General features: G+C 44.3%; 1 protein-coding gene across 2 annotated transcripts; it reads right to left on the bottom strand.

The window, feature by feature from the left end:
- Nucleotides 1-1435: 1435 nt before the first annotated feature.
- LOC123513494 lies at nt 1436-18880 on the bottom strand. 2 transcript variants are annotated; one of them, XM_045270690.1, is made up of 2 exons: nt 18726-18880; nt 1436-3685 (listed from the first exon to the last, which is right to left on the bottom strand). In XM_045270690.1, the coding sequence occupies exon 2, from the start codon at nt 3339-3341 to the stop codon at nt 1581-1583; it is 1761 nt and encodes a 586-aa protein (XP_045126625.1). In that variant the 5' UTR covers nt 3342-3685; nt 18726-18880; the 3' UTR covers nt 1436-1580. The 2 variants fall into 2 exon arrangements, with proteins under 2 accessions (XP_045126625.1, XP_045126626.1); XM_045270691.1 differs by having other exon boundaries at nt 18778-18876.
- Between the last annotated feature and the right edge of the window lie 4771 nt (nt 18881-23651).

Raw genomic sequence — 23651 nt, 5'->3', positions numbered from 1 at the left:
TTCTTGTTATTGTTATTATTAGTGTTTTCATGGTTTCATAGAGTGTAGAGGAATATTTTTACTTTTTGTGTGTGTTGGAAGCAATTCATCTTTTCAAAATTATGGCTGACGAAAAATATGGCGCTGCTAGTCATGTTGATTATATATTCCTGGGAACAAATAATCGTCTGTACATTATTTAGGAGCACAGGTGTGTGTGTGTGTGTGTGTGTGTGTGTGTGTGTGTGTGTGTGTGTGTGTGTGTGTGTGTGTGTGTGTGTGTGTGTGTGACCTGCTCTCTCGTTGCCCGTCGCCCAGAAGAAAAACAAACATGAAAAAAAAGTGGAGTAAGCGATTCGTGGAAAGCAAACAACCACATGAACCATTGAAAACAAGTCGTGTTTTTCTGTCTTCGCTAAATTTACGAGGCAAGGTAATTCTGTGATTCGAAAAAAGTGTTCGGGTCTTTTTTTCTTCTTTAACACTTAGTTGCGTGTAAAATGCGGTAAAGTATGTGATGAAAGAGCGAGGCCACGTGCGCCGCTGCTGGTGACAATGGGCTTAAGTGACACGTAAGGGAGTGATGGGTGTTGGCGGCGACAATTACAAGGGAGGGGTAACGTGGAAACTCATACTGAAGCAGGACGGCTATTTATGCTTTTATGTTACAATTCCAGTTCTTCATCTCTCTCTCTCTCTCTCTCTCTCTCTCTCGGTGGTAATGCCACTAACATTGTGCTGAACGGCTGTTTGACTGGTAAACTGGCGGATATAGAACTTCAAGTCATAAAGGGTTTTGATTACCATCACTCATTTAACTCCCACTGGAACTTTTGGGAAGTATGCTTTATACTTTGGAGGGATTACTTTATTAAACTTGAGGAAAAGCCACACAAAGAGTTAAGAACCGTAACTCGAAACTAAAGAGAATATCGTCAATACTTGTGTTTTCCCTGCCACCTTCTCCACTTTTGAGTGGCATCAGGTGGTGATAACATCTCAAGCCAGGTGGTGCAGGTGATGAATAGTGAGTGAAGGACTGTTGTGTGGTGAGTGGTGGTCGTTTGTGTGATGGCATGGATAATATTTTGTGAAATTCGTGTTATTCCAACGTTTTATTTCAACATTAGTGGACTTGGTGCGGGAGGCTGAAGTGTCTGAAGCGGGAAGAAGTCGTGGATGGAATGACGTCCTACTGTAATCAAAACATACGTACATGTAACACAGGTAACACTCACCTTTCCGCTTAGCTCTGTTCCTGCTGCGGGCGTGGCGCTGCTGGGGCGCCTTGGTGAAGCCTCGCTCTCCCTTCACGTGCTTGTTGGCTCCCTTGGCACGCGAGGACGACCTTCCTGCGTGCACACCTGAGGCCCGTGATGACTTCCTCTCGTACCTGCCATCCACCTGCGACCCTCGGGGGAGCAGCGTTTCCCCGGCGCCTCCCTCCTCCCCGCCCTGCAGTGCCTCGGCGCGGGGAAGCATATTGGGGTCTGCCGCGGGGTGGTAGCTACTGTACAGGTGAGGGAAGCTGCCGGGGAACACTCTGGAGTACATCCCCGGCGGGAGGTTGTTGTAAGACTGTAACACTGAGGACCACCGCTTCACTCTCTCCTTCCCACCCACCACTGCACTCTCCTCCACGTCCTCTCCCCAGCCCGTGGTAACACGCCCAGGATGTCCTTATTGGCAGGTGACGCAGGAAGGCTCCTAATGCGGCCCAACTTCTGCGTTTTCTGTCTATGGTTCTCAGCAGCGCAGTTCCCAGCCGTCTCCCTGCATTCCGCCACTGCTGTCTTCCTCATCTCCCAGAACGCTGCCTCCCCGCCCCCGCCCCCACCCTGGCCTTGGCCCGCAGCCATGTCCAACTGACCTTCATTGGCTCCAGCGTCAACTACCACAAACTCATTTTTCCGCGTCCCTTCTGCCTCTCGTTTCTCACGCTGGTGGAAAAGAACCCCGGGTCTGCCTCCCTCCCTGCCGACTCCTCTGTCTGCCCTGCCGACCCTAAATAATGAGTTCTTGGCCTTTTTCTGTCCGTCTTCCGCGGCAAGAGCTGCTGGTAATGCTGTTGGTGGTGCTTCTTGTGCCAGATCCTCGCTTCCTCTCCTCCACGTCTTGCTAAGTAACGCGTCCGCTACGTACACTTCGGAATTTCTTCCACTGCGGGGAATGTAGTTTAAAGAGTTCTTTTTTGTCATTAACGTGCTATCAGTCTCATTACTCATCGGGAGACTCAGTGCGTGTGTATTGTGTTGCGGCAATTCAGTGGAGAGTGGAGGCTTTGTGTGGAGGATGATAGGGGAGCCCTCGGGAAAGTCGATGTCTTCTCCTTCTTCCCTATCATCTCTCCACGTTTCGTGCTTCAAGTGAACTGCGTGTGTGGTTTGTACAGTGGCCTTTGATGTATGGCCTGGCGCTGTGTGATCATCCCCTGTGCGGGTGTCTCGTGTGTGGACGTCAGCTGTCCCTCTGGAGGTGTCAGCGTCAGCGGCCAGAGAGTCATCGTCTTGGCTAACCTTCTGTGGACGAGTCGATGCCGCGGTGGCGGAGTGACCCAGTTTCGCTTCACTACTGCTGCCAGTGAGAGTGCTTAGCTTTGTTTCAATCAGGGAGTGCTTCCCCGAGGGTCTAGTAAGGCTTGACGGATGATTGGAGTCCCTTGAAGACGAGGAAAGAAAGTTATTGTGACGCAGGTTCACGTGAGGTGCGAGGGAGTCGTGGTGGCCTGGCTCAGTGAGGGGATGGGGCAGACTGGCGCTCCTCCACGTGTGGGAGATTAGCTGGTTAGCGTTAGTGTGGTCATCGTGGTGTAGGTAGCCTACCGCGATGCTTGGCGAGGGTTTCTGTTGAGTGAGGTGGTGATTATCCTGGCCAGGCTGCTGCTTCCCTGAAACCGCACTTATTACCCAGGTGTTGACTCCTCCACCGGGGCTGGAGCTTTCCAATGGGCGTGGGGACGCGGGAAGGGAAGGTGTATTTAGCTTGCCGGATGAGAGCGCCGAGGCAGGTAGGGAGACCATCCTGTCGAGCTGAAGGATGAAGGACCCCTGTCCCGCCAGGCCCCCGTGGCTCCCACGCGGCACCCCAGGGCGACTGGCGGGTGAGTCTTCATGGTGGCCGCCGGAGGGACGTAGGAGGTGGCCAGCCACATCTAAAAGAACTTCGTGTCTGACTTTAATTTCCGGTGGCGAGGGGGTGAGAGTGTCAGGGCCGCGGCCAGGCTCCGGACGCCCGGCGGGGGGCTGCTTCGGGGACGGATGGCTCGTTGAGGGAGCCTTCCAGGGGGGAGGAGGGGATGGGGAAAAGTCCGACCCTCCGGAGGAAACGAGGAGGAGCAGGAGGGCGGGGAAGTGAGGCAGCATGAGGCCACGCCCACCTAGCTCGCTAGAGACGCCCAGCCGACGCCACACAACCTCATGGGAGCCTCACACAGTCCGGCCCGCCTGGCGACGCACACTGTTGAAGGTCATCGCAAACGGCTTGCTCAGTGACCTTTGACCCTATAACCGCCACATGGTCGAGCTGTATTTTATCACTATAGTCCTGGCAGTGTTGAGCATACGTGTGTGGCGTGTCGTTAGTGCGAGGCACCACTAGTGCAGGCGGTGCAGGAGGGGCAGGGCGCGCGACAACTTACTGCTGCCTACCCGGCTCACTGTTCTACTACACCGACTCATCGCTCCCGACCAACACTCAAGAATAGTCACTGAAAAAAAGACGGGGATTTATAGCGCCGTGCATGGCTAGGCGGAGGAGATAAGCGATGACTTGTAGCACTAACTATTTCAATGTATTTTCTTGGAATGTATAATGGAGGTGCTTTTCCGCAGGCTATATAACACAGGCGTATAACACAGTCACGTGACACTAACAGCTGCTGCCACCTCAAGGCTTCATTCAGCACACAAGGCGAGGTGGTGGTGGTGGTGGTGGGGTGTCTGGCTGATCGGGAAGCTTAGTTATGTTCTGATGTATGTTTGTAAATTTGCAGCTTTTCCGTGTACACGTCTATGTATGTTACGCGCTCTGACACACGCACACTATGGTATGCGATAATTTGTTGCATTATAAAGTTTCAGCGTCCGATAAATGTACATAATTGTTCCTCATGATCGCGTTCCGTATACATACACAATTACCATTCGATCGCACACACACACACACACACACACACACACACACACACACACACACACACACACACACACACACACACAATAAATATTTACTTGACACAAATGCAATATATTCATTGTGTCAAACACACACACACACACACACACACACACACACACACACACACACACACACACACACACACACACACACACACACACACACACACACACACACACACACACACACACACACACACACACACACATAGAGTAAATATTTACTTGACACAAATGCAATATATTCATTGTGCTCAAACACACACACACACACACACACACACACACACACACACACACACACACACACACACACACATAGAGTAAATATTTACTTGACACAAATGCAACATATTCATTGTGCTCAAAAACACACACACACACACACACACACACACACACACACACACACACACACACACACACACACACACACACACACACACGATAGACTTAATTCCATGCAACACTGACATTTGTTGGATAATTTGACCATGTTTTCCTTTCTGTTTGTGTTATTTTTCCATTTGTCTCTATGAACATTTATCTTTTCTTCCTTTTTTTGTTGTCATTCTTCATTTACTGAAAGGCGCGTGTGTTTATTTGTTTGTATATACTTTTTTCCACCCGTGTGTTGCGTTTAGACGGACTTTTAGCTACTCAGTGTTTGTCTGCGTCTGCATTTTTAACGTGTGTGTGTGTGTGTGTGTGTGTGTGTGTGTGTGTGTGTGTGTGTGTGTGTGTGTGTGTGTGTGTGTGTGTGTGTGTGTGTGTGTGTGTGTGTGTGTGTGTGTGTGTGTGTTTCTGTCTGTTCGTCTGTATATTTATGTGTGTGTGTGTGTGTGTGTGTGTGTGTGTGTGTGTGTGTGTGTGTTTATACTTCTGTCTGTTCGTCTGTATACTTATGTGTGTGTGTGTGTGTGTGTGTGTGTGTGTGTGTGTGTGTGTGTGTGTGTGTGTGTTTCTGTCTGTTCGTTTGTATATTTATGTGTGTGTGTGTGTGTGTGTGTGTGTGTTTCTGTCTGTTTGTCTGTATATTCATGTGTGTGTGTGTGTGTGTGTGTGTGTGTGTGTGTGTGTGTGTGTGTGTGTGTGTGTGTGTGTGTGTGTGTGTGTGTGTGTGTGTGTGTGTGTGTGTGTGTGTGTGTGTGTGTGTGTATCTAAATACCCGTTAATTTAAACCTTTCATAACCAAGGACGTGTAAAGACTGCCTCTTACTTTCTTCCTTCCATTCCTTCCTACCGTCTCCCTTTCCCTGTCGGTCCCCTTCCCTGCCTCCAGCCTCTCCCACTTGCCCTCTTCCCTCCCCACCTTCCCTTACCTGCCCAGTTAGCCTCCGGAAACCCTTACAACCCTTTCAGTCCGCCATTTAAGACCTCTCCCACGCAGACCCTTAACAGCAACCCTTTCACCTCCAAAGGGTAAAGGGTAAAGAGGAAAAGCATCGTCCTTTCTCCCTCAGAAGCCGCCAGACTCAGGTGATGTGAAGGACTTAGGGGCTCAATTTTACAGAAGAATAAAGGTTAAATTACGTTGGAGTGCGTATGAGTTTTAATTGTTGTCGTTGAGGATTGGATGACTCAAAGAGAGAGAGAGAGAGAGAGAGAGAGAGAGAGAGAGAGAGAGAGAGAGAGAATGTTTGTACTTTCCTCATTATAAGTTTTTCTAATTATAATCTTTGCTCGTTTTTTTTTAAGACTTTTCTTCTCTCCCTCCGAGGTTATTTTGTTTGTCTTTGTCTTGTATTTTTTTTTTTTTTTTATGTTTATCCTTTCTTCCTGCATTCCGTGGCGGACTCTCATTATAAGTATCTTTCTTTTCATTCCTTCACTGTTGTCATGCTTTCTTTTCTCAGTATTTTCTTTTCTTTTCATTTTTTGGCTGTTCTATATTTTTCTTCTATTTTTTTCATACCAATTTCCTTTCCTTTTATCAATTTGATATTATTTCATTTTACTGAATTCAATTATTTATCTTCTTAGTTTAATTAATTGAACTTTTCTGCGTGTTTTTGCTATTCTCTGAAAGTTTTAGGTTACTTCTTTTTTTAATTGAATCAACGCAAAAAATTATTCCCATCATTAGTTGTTTTCCTTCACACACGCAGGGGAAGCATTGCACGAGCGTCTCTCTTAGCGTGAATTTTATTTCCTAATAGAATAAGAGCCGCTTTTTCGAGAGGTTTATTTCATTATCCTCGCTGTTTGCATTCACTCTCTCAGCATTATTTACTTAGTGATGGAAAGTAATTCATTCTTTCAATTCATGCATTATCTCGTTCTTTTTTTTCATTTTGTAACATTCTTTCCCTTAAGTTAAATTTATTTGTAAACAATTTTGTGGTGCTTTTTTTATTGAAGTATTCATTTATGTACTTTACCACTGTTTGCCGTAAATGTTTCCTTTTGCTTTGTTTCATTTTTGGAAATAATTGAGCAGAAGTAAAAAGAAAATTGTCTTTTTTCACTTTTGCAGTTTTTTTTTCTTTCTTTAAAAAGAGAAGCAATATATAATACTTCACCTTCTTCAACTTTTTTAATTTGAAAAAAATTCAAGAAGTTAAGTTTTATTCTCCGTTTGATGCTGCATATCATTCTCTTGCCGCTCGTGTTGCTTTGTAAAAAAAAAAAAAAATACAGAATATTGCACTATTTTCATTTGCATTTTCCACTTTTGAGAAACTGAATTTTCCTCCGATATGCCGTCCATCATGCAGGCAGGTAACCTTAAACCTTACTTTTTCACCTTATCTCCCTGTTGATATCTTTTTCTCCTTCATATCACACTTTTTTTTCACTTTTATTCAGATATTTTTTTCACAAGCAGCATCTTCCCCCTGTGTATCGTTCATCATGCACGTAAACTTGTACGATTTTTTTCCCCTCTTGTTGCAATTTTCTTCTTTATCCTTCTTGAGTTTGCCTGTTGGTCCGAAGCGCCGCCGCCTTGTCCCCTGTGTCTCTCCCCGCCCCGCCTTTAATAATGCCCTCCAACAGGATAAGAAAAATGACACCAAAAAGTTCCACGCCGCCTTTTCCTCAGCTAAGAATTAATTAAGACAACGTGGATCTTTTTATTCTTCTAGGCCAGTGGTTCGAACCTTCGGATATTACGCTTCGGGATCACAACTTTTCCCCAGTCCCACCCTTAGTATCCTGCCCACACCCTCCCCTTGCTCCCTCCTTCCTTCCATTCACTTCCTCATCATCCCTCCTTCCTCCTTACTTCCTCCATTCTCCTCTGCTTCATCATCCTTACTCTTTGCGCGGAAAATCTTACTGGTTTTAAAGTTCCCTTGAAATCTTCCCTCCCTCCCACTCATTCCTCACTTCTTATATCCCTCGTAAAGCCTTCCTTAGCCCCTCCCTCATCTTTCACTCTCCATTCCTCCCTCCCTCCCTGTATTCTCTATCATTCTTCATACTTCCTCACTCCCTTCCTCCCTTTCTCTCTTCTCTCCAGTCTCTCCCTTCAAACTCATGGCTATTATCATTGCTATCCTACTTCTAACTCTCACTCCTTCTCTTCTTCCTCCCCCTCCTTCTCCTCCTCCTATCTTCCTCCTCACGAGCGGAACTCCATTGTCTAAGTTATTAAAGTGATTGCTTAGAATATTCATGGCGCAGTGAGTATTGTGAGAGGAGATCCACACCTGAAATTAAGGCCAAAGGTGTAAGGGGGCCAGGTGTGCTGCCTCTGTTTTGTGGGGAAGAAACCAGACAGCACAGAGAGTAATGAAGTCAGTGTGAAGGGTGCGTGATGGCGGCACGACCAGGTAAAAACACGTGGGAGGTTCGCGTGATGAGGCAAATTAGAGTATCAGTGAAGATTAAGGTAGTCTTGACAGCCTCTCTCTCCGTCTCCTTTCTCTCTCTCTCTCTCTCTCTCTTGTACTTGGGGTGAAGCGCGGCGGCGGAGTTATTGGCCATCACGAGTTGTTTTGTTAGCTAGTGTGATGAGAGAGAGAGAGAGAGAGAGAGAGAGAGAGAGAGAGAGAGAGAGAGAGAGTGTTGTTTCTGCCTCCCTCTCCTTATTGTCTATCTGTGTTTATCGGTGGGTGAATGTGCAGGGATGTTGGGGCCTCTCTCTCTCTCTCTCTCTCTCTCTCTCTCTCTCTCTCTCTCTCTCTCTCTCTCTCTCTCTCTCTCTCTCTCTCTCTCTCGTCAATATGTTGCGAAAGAAAAAAAAGAAAAGGGACTAAAATATGCTTTCACTTCATGCCTTCACCACCACCACCACCATCACCACCACCACCACCACCACCACCACCACCACCACCACCACCACCACCATCACCATCACCTGCTCGCGTCACACACACTTCAATATCACCTTCCATGGACCTCGCGACTAGATGGGAAGGATTATCTCCCTCGCCGCCCCCCCCTCTCCTCCCTTCCTTCCACTCCACTCACCCGTCTCGTCTCTCTCCAATCACCACCACCACCACCAACCCCTTGCCGCATCCTGCTCAACCCTGGGGCAATATTCACAGGGTACGGGGCCGTTTGTCTCCAAGTTCGTCGTGAATGTGGTGGTATTGTGGTGTGCGTGTTTATTACTGTTGGTGGTGGTGGTGGTGGTGGTGTTTAAGATTGTTTTTGCCTCTCTCTCTCTCTCTCTCTCTCTCTCTCTCTCTCTCTCTCTGTTTTCTCTAGATTTTAGTGAGAGGGAGGATAATGCAGGGAGAGAAAATGAGGAGGAGGAGGAGGAGGAGGAGAAGAAGACAGTTTCGTGTCCCTACGATGTTTAGCACACCAATGTACTTATATGTACTACTACTACTACTACTACTACTACTACTACTACTACTACTACTACTACTACTACTACTACTACTACTACTACTACTTTTACTTTAATATTTTACATCCACCACCACCACCACCCTATTAATACACGAACTAACGCCAGTAATTACAGAAAACAACCCAATTGCACTTTCACCGCCACAATCTTACCTTTCCCTTGCTAACTTCCATACTTCCTGCACCTCATCATCACCATCACCACTTTTCTTCACTATCATCATCCTTACTGACACTATACTTCACCACCACCGCCACAACTTTTATCATCACCATTAGTCTAACATTCTTTCCTTCATTTTTGTCTCACATTCGCTTATTGTTAGTCTTTTTTTTTTTCATTACGTGGAGCTGCGCTTGTAAAGTTTCGTAATTAGTTTCTAAGATAAGTTTGCAAGCGTTTGTCTGTCAACATTGTTTCCATAATACTTGCAATCAGTCCCGCCATCCTGCCTCTGCTCTTTCCCACGGTCATTCATTTGCATAATATACTTCATCATTCATTGTTTTTCTTTTTTTTTTTTCGTCCTCCATTCTTCTCCGGCTCTAATTTTGTTTTCATACTTCTTTTTTCATTATTTCTTCATTCATTTATCATATTTCCCATTCCTAAATTTTCTGGTATAGTTTGATATCAATTTCTCTCTCTCTCTCTCTCTCTCTCTCTCTCTCTCTCTCTCTCTCTCTCTCTCTCTCTCTCTCTCTCTCTCTCTCTCTCTCTCTCTCTCTCTCTCTCTCTCTCTCTCTCTCTCTCTCTCTCTCTCTCTCGTAATTTGGTAATCATCTCTCTTCTCCCTTTTCCTTTACGTATCCACTTCCATTTCCTCCTTCCCTTCATTTTTCTCCTCTCTTTCCTTTTATCCCTTGAATTTCATCACCTTCCTTTCCTGTGCTATTCGAACCCTATCACCTCTTTTTGTCTCTTTTCCCCACTTTTTTTTCTTTTTTACCTCCTCCCCTCCTCCCTCATTCCTCCTCCTCATTCCTCCTCCCTCCCTCCTTCCTTCCTCTTCCTCCTCCTCCTCGTTATCGTGTTTCGCATTCACTTTCAACACAATTTGTATTTCTTTTTTAACTGACGCCACTGAAAATTGATGTTTTTAACCACCATTGCAATTATCCCTTATTAAACCCCTTTGTTTGAGTCAATCTTTTGTTTATTTATCGTCAGCTGAAATTGAAATAGCTCGTTGAAAATTTATCTGTTTGACTGTTTGTTATATTTTATTTATTGCGTAGCTTTTGTTTAACTTATTTAGATTTTTTTTTTTTTTCATTTATAGTTGTAAGATTTCAGTGTTATTTGCGCCTCGTGTGACTGGCTTTGTGTTATTCATTTAGTTTTAATTTTTTTTCATTTTTTTTTTTTTTATAATTAGAAATATGAAAAAACGTTTGTGTCGTGTGTGGTGCTGTGGTGTTGGTGTTGTGTGGTGGTGTTTATGTTGTGTGGTGTTGTGGTGTTGGTGTTGTGTGGTGCTGGTGTTGCATGGTGTTGTGGTGTTAGTGTTGTGTGGTGTTGTGGTGTTTGTGTTGTGTGGTGTTGTAGTGTGAGTGATGTTTGGTGCTGTGTTGTTGGTGTTGTGTGGTGCTGTGGTGTGGTGTTTGTGTTGTGTGGTGTTGTGGTGTTGGTGCTGTGTGGTGTTGCTGTGCTCATTGTGTGTGCGTTTTTTTTCTATAATCAGAAATGTGAAAAAAAAAATCGAATTAAAACTGGCCTTTATCTTTCTCTATTTTCCTTATTTCATCTCTCTCTCTCTCTCTCTCTCTCTCTCTCTCTCTCTCTCTCTCTCTCTCTCTCTCTCTCTCTCTCTGGTTAACTTTCAATTGAATGATTATTTTCTCCATTTTGAACGTGTACATGTCTAGAACGACTCTCTCTCTCTCTCTCTCTCTCTCTCTCTCTCTCTCTCTCTCTCTCTCTCTCTCTCTCTCTCTCTCTCTCTCTCTCTCTCTCTCTCTCTCTCTCTCTCTCTCTCTCTCTCTCTCTCTCTCTCTCTCTCTCTCTCTCTCTCTCTCTCTCTCTCTCTCTCTCTCTCTCTCTCTCTCATGTGTGTGTGTGTGTCTTTCATGTGTTTCCTTTTCTCATCTGTCTCACTCTTTTTTGTACGTTTTTTCTCTTCCTTTCCTCTCATTGTCGTAATTTTCCTTTTCCCTTTCCCCCGTTTCTCGTTTTCAACACTCTCCATTACTTGCATTCCATTTTTCCTCTATTTTCTATAATTCTTCTCATCTTCTTCATCCTTATTACTGGTCTTCATTTTACTTTTTCCCCTTTTATATACCCCTTCTTTATAACTCTTCATTTTTCCCTTCCTTTCCCCTTACCTCGCTCTCAACACTCCTTCCCATCCCCATATGTCTAGCTTTTTTTTCCTATTTTTCCCTCTCCTCTACCAGTCTCCTTTCCTTTTTCCCCCCCTCTCTTTTGTCCACCCCTTTATTTTCCCATTTCTTATCTGTATACCTCGCTCTCGGCACCCCTTCCATGCATTCCTCTCCTGTATTCCACCGTTACCTCCTGTTCCAACCCCCCTGTTCTTTCTACCCTTCTGTCTCCTGTACCAGCTCTCCTCCCTGCCTCTCCCCTCAGTTCCTCGCAGCTGAATCGTGTTAATGCTATATAAACACCAGTGCGAGCCAACCCGTCCACTAGACAAGTTTTAACGCAAGACTCGACCGCTGGGACAACCGAAAGAGAGAGAGAGAGAGAGAGAGAGAGAGAGAGAGAGAGAGTCATTCTAGACATGTACATGCTCGAAATAGAAAAAAAATAATTATTCAGTTTCATGATTGTCAAAGTTAACCAGAGAGAGAGAGAGAGAGAGAGAGAGAGAGAGAGCATTTCGGATAGTATGAACTTTTTTTTTCTCTTCCAAAAACAAATAACAGACCAATTAACAGGACCAAAACTCACAGCTGGTCTTGTTCGTCTTCCGCGGCACACGAGTTAGTTAAGACCCCGGGCTGTGTGTGTGTGTGTGTGTGTGTGTGTAAATGTTAGGTCGAAAATACTGAAACACACAAACAAACACACTCAGGGATTATAAACACCTTTCGACATTGTTTTTCTTATCATCGCGTCCTCCTCCTCCTCCTCCTCCTCCTCCTTTAGTCTCATATTTCCATTGACTAAAATCTCGATATGAAGAGAAACGTATCGGCTCACTTTGGATTTATGAATTTCACGTTGGATTAACCACTACACACACACACACACACACACACACACACACACACACACACACACACACACACACACACACACACACACACACACACACACACACACACACACACACACACACACACACACACACACACACACACACACACACACACACACACACACACGATGGAAAAAAGACGGAAAATTAAAGTGAGCCCATTCATTTATCTCTAGGCCTTTAAACCTCATGTCTTTCTTTTTTTTTCTTACTTTTAAACCTTTTTTTGTTTTTCTATCTATACACGAGTGGCGAGAAAAGGTAAAGGCGGAGTGAAAGGAGAGTCAAGTGGGTAGATCTACTTCCCTTTTAATTCTCTCTCTCTCTCTCTCTCTCTCTCTCTCTCTCTCTCTCTCTCTCTCTCTCTCTCTCTCTCTCGTGAGTGAGTGAGTGAGTGAGTGAGTGAGGGGTTTATTATGGGCGGTGAAGAGGGCGTGGGTTGCGTTGCCTCGTTACTTGGTCTGCACAGATGGGATAACACAACTGACCTTTATAATGAGTCCGATAATAATTATCTCTCTCTCTCTCTCTCTCTCTCTCTCTCTCTCTCTCTCTCTCTCTCTCTCTCTCTCTCTTTCCAGCATTTTCCTTTCCCACGTGGCCTTCCTCTCCTCGCTTGTCACTAATTTCACCGTAATTAAATCCTGTGCTTACCTCTGTTTTCGCTCTTGTGTCTTTTTTTAGGGTTGTTTTACTATCTAGCATTATCATTATTTTTATTTTTATTTTTATATTTTGCATTTTCTCAGTATAATGTTTTCCAAGTTTTTTTTCCTTGCCGTGTTCTTGTTCTATATATATATATTTTTTTTTTTATTTTCTTCACCCGTAACAAATTATTTTTCCTTTTGCTAATAGGTTTCTTACAGCTCATTATCGTTCATTGTCTGTGTTCACGGGTTTTCCTCCTGAGGTGTTTTTCAATGAGCAAATATCTTAAGTCTAGTAAGTTTCCATTTTTTTTTTTTTCTTGTTAGCTGTTTCTATAATTTTCCTTTCCAGGTTGAAGGATATTTTCTCCATTAATGTCTGAAGATGTTAACTGGTCCGTGCATTTCTCCGGGTTCATCCCACGTGTGTTCATCAGTTTCTTCAGAAGTATTAATTAATCCTCTGTTTTCTTTCCTTGGCACATTTTCTCTTCCTCCTGGCACTCGTTATTATCATGTCACTTCGTTGAAATTAATACAATTAGCGATCCAAACATTGCTTACAAATTAATTTTATTCATCATTGCGTTCACTAATTTCTCTTACCATTACTGTGTTTTCTTTCGCCCTTATTTTGTATACAGGTGTTGCTTGTATTTTTATTTCTTTTTTTTTTCTATTATTATTCATGTAACGCGTCCTGATCTGCCCCTCCACCCTCCTTCCCTCCGACAGCTGCTCCCTCCCACGCCCTCCTACACCGGATGACAATGTGTCGTATATTTCTTGTGAGTGGACGTTTCATTAATGGGGAAAAGGAGGGAATGGCAGAGGCTGTGAGAACGGAGAGGGAAGTGAGAGGTTGGGGAGAGAGGATAGGAGAGAGATGATGGTGATAGGAGAGGAGAGGGAGAATGAAGGGGCGGGGAGGAAGGAATAGTGAATGGGCTGATGTAAAGTGAATGTGTAAAGGAAATATGAAGATGAGAGAAGGAAGATAGAACAGAGGAGTGAAGTGAAAGCTCGAAGTATTAACGTCCTATAACGCTGTATAGTATAGTGAACCCGATCTTCCTTATGTCACTTGTGCATGGAAGGTTGCCAGGTAACAGTAACACTCGCACTGCTGTCTTTAATTTTTTCAGTACCATGACACGTTTTCATGTTCATTTTACTTACTTTATGGCAATTTTATGCAGCTTTAGAAACTTATGTGAGGATTAAAATAATGAAGATTCTGGTCATTAATCTTCTGACCTCCATAAACACTTCGTAACATGAATAAAATCCTCAGATCACACCCAAAACTCAAAGTAAAAACGCGTTCCAGTACTGAAGGGTTTAAAATCGACGGATACGGGAGAAAATAAAGGTAGAAATAAACAAAAACAGCTTCTCGTGCACTTATTAAATTTTCATTGTTTTTCAAGTGGATAATAGATCGTGCGGTCAGGTGCAGTGTGGCTCGTATGGTGGAGGAAATGTGGATGTTGTGAGGTGGGATAGGTAGTGGATGAAGTGTGACTGGGTTGGGTGAACGTAGAGTCCATAATCTATTTAACCCCTTCAGTACCATGCCACGTTTTCATATCCATTCTGCTTACTATTTGTCAATTTTGTATAGTTTCAGAAACTTATGTGGGTATTAAAACAGTGAGACTCTGGTCATTAATCTTCTGACCTCCATAGATCCTTCCTGCTGTCAATAAAATCGTCTAATTACACCCAAACATTAAGGTAGAAATGCGTCCCAGTACTGAAGGAGTTAAATGGAACGTTTAACAAAGAGCAATGCGTATTTGTGACTGGGGGGTGCGAAGGGTCTAGTTATTTCAGAGTGAGCCTTTGTTTCTTTCCTCTTTTCCTCACAGACCATCTTATTATTACACACACACACACACACACACACACACACACACACACACACACACACACACACACACACACACACACACACACACACAGGGGATTCAAGTTTGATATGTCGCTTCGTCTCCTGCCAATCAACTTATTCCTTGTGTTCTTTCTCGTCACCTCCTCCCGTCCTTATCCACCCATTGCCGCCCCTCCTCCCGGCCGTGGCGTCTCGGAGGAGCATGGCTGATCACTTCCCGGCACCGAGGGATCTCTTAGGGCGCCCCTGCGTATGAGAAGACCAAAGGGAGCTAAGCCGATTAAAGCCGGGCATCTGATTGGTGGGATGGGAATATTGACCCACCACTCACGTACGTGAACGCTACATGACCACGCTCTGTACACACACACACACACACACACACACACACACACACACACACACACACACACACACACACACACACACACACACACACGGCCCGGTAGCTCAGTGGTTAGAGCGCTGGCTTCACAAGCCAGAGGACCGGGGTTCGATTCCCCGGCCGGGTGGAGATATTTGGGCGTGTCTCCTTTCACGTGTAGCCCCTGTTCACCTAGCAGTGAGTAGGTACGGGATGTAAATCGAGGAGTTGTGACCTTGTTGTCCCGGTGTGTGATGTGTGCCTGGTCTCAGGCCTATCCGAAGATCGGAAATAATGAGCTCTGAGCTCGTTCCGTAGGGTAACGTCTGGCTGTCTCGTCAGAGACTGCAGCAGATCAAACACACACACACACACACACACACACACACACACACACACACACACACACACCGTAAAGGACAGGACGGAATACGAATAATGACTAGAATACATGTTACCAAAAGAGCATTCCTACGAAGGGCATGCATAATATAAATGTGTATTAGCTTCCATATCCTTTACTCGACGTTCGTGGGGACCTTCTTTGTTAAACACACACACACACACACACACACACACACACACACACACACACACACACACACACACACACACACACACACACACACACACACACACGGACAAAGCGGTACATTGTTACGTGTCAGAAAATTGTGTTTGGTACGAGGTGGTAGCGGTGTTAAGATTAGATCCAGGTAACAGGTGACAGCAGCTTCAAACACACAATTGGGACCCTAAAACTGTGCGGATATTTATCAATTAAACTCATATGTTAAACTCATATGGCTCCTCTTACAAACAACGAGGACAGGGGGAAGGGAATGAGAGTACAGTGATAGGGTGAACTTCTGATCTTTTTCTTAAACGCTGTCTTTCTTTTCTCCCATTTTTTTCTCTCTCTCTTCAGTCTTTTCGGCAGTGGTTATCTGTGTCCCGAGCTGCAGATAATGCGTTTTTTTCTCTGCCTCTATTTTTTGTTTTTTCTTTTCTCGCATGAAGGGCTTTGTTGCAGTGTACCCCGAGGCGCGCAGATGTGTCTTCTTTGATCCTCGACGGAGGTTTTGCAACTGTGTGTGTGTGTGTGTGTGTGTGTGTGTGTGTGTGTGTGTGTGTGTGTGGTAACTTGTTGAGGTGGAGTTTCAAGTCTTTAACGGACTGCAGTTTGTCTTATGTCAAGAGAGGAATAGGAAAGAAAAAACTTCACTAAGACACCATTTTTTGTCTTTCTTGCTCCTTGGATATGTGTGTGTGTGTGTGTGTGTGTGTGTGTGTGTGTGTGTGTGTGTGTGTGTGTGTGTGTGTGTGTGTGTGTGTTGTTACGGTACACGTCGTTCTTCAGATGCATTATTTACGCCTACTCCTCCTGTTCCTGCTCCTCATAACACTCTCCAAACACGCACTACGTAGATTCCCCGCCGTGGTTGGGACCTTCTCGTCAGACCTCCTGAATAGCGGCAAGGAAACTAATATTCACTTTCATTCAGGCCACTGGTGTACACGTCTCATCTCCATAAAGACTGATTACATTTCCACGCGGGTGTCTGTCCTTCCGTTCCTGAAGACTAGTGACAGCTTCTTGAAATATGGGGAATGAATTTACTGCTTTTAACATTATGCGGTTTGCTATTTCGAAACGCTTTAGGAACATTTCATTGCTGCTTCTGTTTTGAAAGGCCTTAAAGATAGTCTGTCAGTTTCACTTTTTTTGTCACTAATGCGCAAAATTCTTGCTAAATTATCACTTGATTGCTTAAAAGTCTCGAAAACTCTCTTGACTTCCACAAGAGTATGTTAAATGTCGAGATAGGTCAAGGATATGTGTGTGTGTGTGTGTGTGTGTGTGTGTGTGTGTGTGTGTGTGTGTGTGTGTGTGTGTGTGTGTGTGTGTGTGTGTGTGTGTGTGTGTGTGTGTGTTTCAGTTTCCGTAATCACGCTAATCTGGTGAATGGCAGGGAGTATCAGCGTGCATCTTTGAAACGTGCAAGTGTTCGTTCAGCCAACACGGCAAACTGATATTAAAACCCCGGCAGCTTCCTCCCTTCTCGTGTGTCGCGGCGAAAGGAAGCCACTGACGAGTGAAATGCGAGACACATTGAAAAGAGAACGCGTAACAGGGACACCTTTTCCTCAGGCCGATAGAATGCGACCAATAGAAAGGACACACACACACACACACACACACACACACACACACACACACACACACACACACACACACACACACACACACACACACACCAGACGGCGACGAGAAAGGAGGAGAACCACCACTTGACTAGTGATATTACGACCACACATTCACGCCGCCCCAATACACGACCTCACACACTACCACTTGACCTCGCGTGGCTAAGACAGGTGTTAATGGTGACCAGGGAAGGGAAGGGGCCCGGCTTGTGTGTGTGACTATCCAGGCTGGTGAAGCGTGGTGGCGGCGCTGGGTGTTGAAAGGCAAGCTATCGCACTGTAATGAGAGCGTGTGGTAGCCTCAGTGAAGGGTAAGATAGATCTCCACGAAAGAAAACGGGAAATGGTTCATCGTTCACTGGTTCTTCGTTCTTCTTTTTTCTGGTTCTCTGTAGGTCATCGTGTTATCGTTGTATTAATGGAGAGTTTTAATGTTAATGTATGTATATGTCGTTTGTTATTGTAATTGTAGTAGCTGAATCACACACAAAGCTTATGCTGTGTGTGTGTGTGTGTGTGTGTGTGTGTGTGTGTGTGTGTGTGTGTGCGTGTGAAGCAACTAGTGTGTACAATAAAGAAATCACGGCGTCAGTACACATACTGTAAAAAAGGAAAAATAGATAGATAAAAGATGATAATAATAATAATTCACGACCTTTGAGTGTGGCCATTGCCTTCCACCGGGACCGTCCACTCCTCCACTCCTGCAGTCCTGTCCACGCCACTAACTCACCCACTGCCCTGCATCCCTTGCGCCTCGTACGCTCAGCAAGGGAAGTAAAAAAACAAAAACAAAAAAACATGACAAACACATCCATTAAATTTCTCACTATACAAAAAAAAAATCTATCTAACTATTTTTCCCTACGCGTATTTTCTTTTTACCTGTTTGATACGTGAAATAAACAGTATCAGGTATTGAGATATTCCGGTTCGTGATTATGCACAGGTATCTAATATTTCCCTTTTTTTTTTTTTCTAAGTTTCTGAGGATATTGTTAAGGTCGGATAGCGGCGCCGTGTCAGACAGGAGGGTATCCGCCAATATTCGATATTCATGCAATCCCCGCAAAGTGGTAGCCAGCCTTGCACTCTCCAATATATTTATCTCCATAACTTTGAAGGGAAAATCATTGTAAGTCTGCGGTGTTTCTAAGTTCTGTTGGTTTCCCCTCTTTTTGTTTTCCATCCACTGGGATAACTTTCCAATGTGGTTCAGTTTTCCCAGCAATCACTGCACATCTCTCTCTCTCCCCGCCTCGGTTTCCCTTTCTTTACTGGCGTGGGAGAAAAAAAAATACATTTCCACTCGGATGGTTCACAACATAAAATGAATTCTGAGGACATGAACACGCATGCAGTTGACAAGACGGAAGCGCATCCCCGCCACGCACGTGATAACCAGGACAATAGCACCACCTTCAGGTATCCGAATCCGAACACACGACGTCTAGGCACCACAGGAGGCCACCTTAGCCACACATTTCCTTTCGATTTCCAGGAGTGAGCGAGTAAAGGAGCGGAGCGGCGCACGTCCTCACTCTGAGCAGGTTAGAACAGCACTGAGCGAGAATCAATGGTGCGACCTCCCTGGCAAAGGCACGGAGCTGGCGGGTGTGGATGACCCAGTGCACCGCTGGAGTCACACAGCCCCTGCCACAGCCTTGCCACATGATGAAGCCCCAGCCCCTTCCAAATTACCAAAGCCCATCCATCAAGAGCAGTGTCGCAGCAGTCACACAGCATCCCTGCACAAACAGCCTGTATGCAATCAGTACATATATCACAGCTTTTGCTTCATCCCGCCATGCTGCTCGTATCTCTCCCACAGCTTTTCCTGGTTTTGCCACAGCCTTTCAACACGGTAATGATCCCGCCCCAGCATGAGTTGTCAGTTCTGTCTTGTTGTTTAAGGCTATCACAGCATGTCATCCTCCTCTCCGCTCTCCGCCAGCCACCACAGCCCTGACGCAGCTCCTCTGTGGCGCTGCTTGTTCTGTCACATGTGCTCCGCTATGGTTGTTTTCACGCACCACCATAACATCACAAATCAGTTCTTTCCTTCTACAGTTACGTTATAATGAAGCACCATTACTTTCACAACTAACCACTTCCATTCCATAACCTCACCGCAGTATACCACAGCACCACAGCATGTCTCAGCCACCTCACTTCACTCTATAGCACTACCACGCTCTCTACCACAGCTGCACCACAGTTACTACATCCTTCCCACAACCCTGCACCATCACGTTCCCTACCACAGTTGCACCATAACTCAGCTGCTCCCTCTGCACCTGTGAATCGAAGCTGCTGACATAACACGTAACACATAACAGCCGCTGCGAGCCACCCTATCGACACCCTAAACACACACACACACACACACACACACACACACACACACACACACACACACACACACACACACACACACACACACACACACACACACTATACCGCTTGGGAGTCGTTTAAAAAGGCTGTGTTTTCCTCTTGTCAGCGTGGACTTTAACGAAACGGATTGGACAGGCTTGAGTTTTTCCCCAGGTAGGTCACGTGGTGGCGGTGACCTGTTTGCACACTGCTGGGAAAAAAGGTCCGAGAGAGAGAAAAGACGTAAAAATAAGACCAGGAACATAAACGAGTATGAACATGAAATGAATAAGAGAAAAAAATAAATCAGATGAGGAAATCCAGATCAAAGACTCGGATTTCATAGAGAACTAAGTGAATGAGAACCGGGAGATGAAAAACTATGAAGTGAGAGGGAAAAAAATGATAGCATTTATATTAGCAGATAAAGTTTCTGGTGCCATAAAGAAGAATGAAAATATACTGATGGAAAAAAAAAACCATGATAAAGATGCAAAAGAAAGCTAGGAAACAGTACACATTAAAAAATAATATTGATATACCAGATAGAACTATAAAGTGGTGGAAGTCACGAAATTTCAAAATAAATAAATACATGAATAGATAAAAAAAAAAACATCCAGATAAAAAAAAAATGCCAAAAATGAATCGATTTACAGAAAACATGTGGAATAAATAAAGGAAAGACAAGATGTACATAAATAATGAAAAATTTAACAAATGAAAATAATAAAATAAAAAAATACACTAAGTAGAAAAAATAACTGAAGTGGAGGGAAAGTATAAAAGAAAACGAAAAAGAGAATCATATACGAACCAATGGAGAAAAAAAGAAAGAGAAAAAACAACTTTATATCAGATAACCTTTTGCGAATCAATGAAAGAAAAAAAAACATGAAAATATAAAAAAAATGAAAGATAACACACACACACACACACACACACACACACACACACACACACACACACACACACACACACACACACACACACACACACACCACTTAGTATCAAATAACCTCTTGCGAATCAATGTAAGAAAAAAAGAAAACATGAAAAAAAATAACGAGTGAAAGATGAAATAAAGAAGAAATGAAAGGCAAAACATCAGAGAAGGACGCACGAAGCAGTAGAAGGCGAACTAACACGAAGCAAAGAGAGTGTACGAGAAAAGAAAAAAAAACATCAACAGCCATGTTCTGTGTCATAATTTCTGAGCCTCATCACTTTCTTGTTCGTTGCAAAAGTTTTCACTCCGTCTTGGGAAATAAATTAAAGTACTTGTGTCTTCCTTTGGACTCCTTTACCTTCTTGGGTCCCTTTGCAGCCTTTGTGTCCGGCTTTGTCATGAAGCAAAGACAAAGTGTTTGTTGTGTCTACTGTACGTGTAATTCACCTCGGTCGTCTGCTGGTCACCCAGCCAGTCTTCCCCATTACGGAGCGACCTCAGAGCTCATAGACCGATTTTCGGGTAGGACTGAGACATCAACACACAACACACACCTGGAAAGCGAGGCCACAACCCCTCGAGTTACATCCCATACCTATTTACTGCTAGGTGAACAGGGGCTACACATTAAGAGGCTTGCCCACTTGCCTCGCCGCTATCCGGGACTCGAACCCGGGCCCTCTCGGTTGTGAGCCGAGCGTGCTAACCACTACACTACGCGGTGTGTGTGTGTGTGTGTGTGTGTGTGTGTGTGTGTGTGTGTGCGTGCGTGCGTGCGTGCGTGCGTGCGTGCGTGCGTGCGTGCGGGTGCGTCTGCGTGTCTGCTCATACAAGTTCAGTTTTCTGTATACTTTCGTAACTTTACCCATTTAGAGAGAGAGAGAGAGAGAGAGAGAGAGAGAGAGAGAGAGAGAGAGAGAGAGTAACAAGGAAATGCAGGATATCTAAGGGAAAAATGTATATATTGACCTGTGGCCGCTTGGGGAGAGTAGAGAGAGCAAAAGAAAAAAAAAACGGTTACGTCAGGAGAGTTATGTGATGCCCGAGAGAGGAGAGGAAGGTCAGATGAAGAGGAAGGAGAGGTGAGGGCGAGAGGAGGCTGAGGGAGAGTAGTTGCAGGAAAGAGGGAAGGAAGAAAGGAAGGAGAGACGTAAAGAGAGGGAAAGGATGGAGTGTGTGCGCGTGCAGATGACGGATAATACATTGAAGGAGAAAGAAAAGAATACGAGAGAGAGAGAGAGAGAGAGAGAACCTATCAAAATAATGTAAAGAGAAAATGGAATACTGAAAAAGAATCCAAAATAACATAAGAATCCCAAGTAAGAGGAGCGAGAAAGGAGGCAAGAGAGAGAGAGAGAGAGAGAGAGAGAGAGAGAGAGAGAGAGAGAGAGAGAAGAAGAAGGAGGGGAATAAGAGGGATGGAGGCATGAATCCAAGTTGACAGCTTCGGGGGAATACAAAGAACATGCAAGCTTATGGTCCTGCCAAGAGAGGGAATAAGGGAAGATGAAGAGAGGAGGGAGGGATGGAGGAAAGGGTGGGAAGGGGGATGAAAGAGGTGGGAAGGGGGGGAAGAAAGAGGTGGGAGGGAGGAGGTAGCAGGTGCTTACATCGGAAAAGAGATATTGGAAACCGCACTTCTCTCCTCCCCCCCATTCCATTTACTTCCCCCCTCCCTTCTCCATTCCTCCCTCTGCCCACCATCACCTCACCTCCAATCCAGAATTTAATGTTATTTTTTCTTATCAGATCTTGATGTTTTTTGGGGATTTATTAATTATGAAAAATAAGAAAAATCCATTTAAACTTTTGTGACATCGTTTTATTGTTTCAGAACTGGAAAATCGTTGTAAATATGTAGTTTTAAAAAAAATATGAGAGAGAGAGAGAGAGAGAGAGAGAGAGAGAGAGAGAGAGAGAGAGAGAGATTCTTTCCCACTTTTTAAGCGTGTATTTTTTTCCAAATATATTTTCCTTCATCTTATTCGTTCAGCGTTTGTAGGAAAAAAGGAAATTAAAAGCGAAATGTGAAATGTCGCGAATTTCAGCAGGAATCGAACGAGGGAGGAAAAATAACGAAGGAAATGAAGGTGTCGGCCTGTGCCGCCATGGCCTTTTTCCCTCGCTGTGCTGAGTCCGGATAAATGAGGAGTCCGGATAACTGAAGAGTACGGATATCTGGGTGAATCTTGATAAATGGAGCGTCCGGGTAATTGAGAAGTCCGGATAACTGAAGGAGTCTGGATATGTGGCGATTCCGGATAACTGAGGAAGTCTGTACAAGTAGGAAGTCTTGATATATATGTAGAAAATCCGGAACGGTTGAGGTCATTCTGAATAACTGTGAAGGGTTGAATATCTAGGAAAATCCGTATAAATTGGTATTCCGGATTAATAGAGATAATACAGATGATTGAGGGAGTGTTGGTAAGTGGTCATGTCAGAAGAGCTTGACCAATATCCGGTTAACTAATGGGTAGTCTGGATACAGTTAGCTCGACTTGTTCGTGTTGATAACTTTTGATCATTTTGAAAGATCTGTTGAGTTGGAGACAAGTCTGAAGGAATTTTTCATTTTGGGGAAGCTTTTTTTTCAGTTTATTTTTCTTCTTTTTGTCTTTTAGTGGGAAGATTTATTATTATTTTTTTTTACCGTATGTTTCCCTTTCCCTTTTTTTTCCACGTATAAATAAGAGAACAAGAAGAGATAATACATGATGTTACTCGAGTGTTAGAGTTACCGTTTGAAGAAGTGAATACAGAAAACACGATTACTATGAACGAGAAATGAAGGTTCGATAGCGTAAAGGATGCAAAATGTTAGCTATCGTCCCGAAATGAAAGAGTTAGCCGGATAATCTCGCGGAAGAATAACAAAATGGTGTCAGTTTTCCCTTGAAAAAAATACGTATATTAATTTCATACCTTAATAGAATTTTGTTAAAAGCAGCTAAAAAATTGCATATGGAACAGATATTCTACTCATGTGATATTCTACTCATGTGATTGTCTACTCATGT

This window comes from Portunus trituberculatus, chromosome 36 (genome assembly GCF_017591435.1).
Source record: "Portunus trituberculatus isolate SZX2019 chromosome 36, ASM1759143v1, whole genome shotgun sequence".
NCBI lineage: Eukaryota > Metazoa > Arthropoda > Malacostraca > Decapoda > Portunidae > Portunus > Portunus trituberculatus.
Note: the sequence above shows the minus strand (reverse complement) of the source record. Positions and strands in the feature narration are given on the sequence as shown.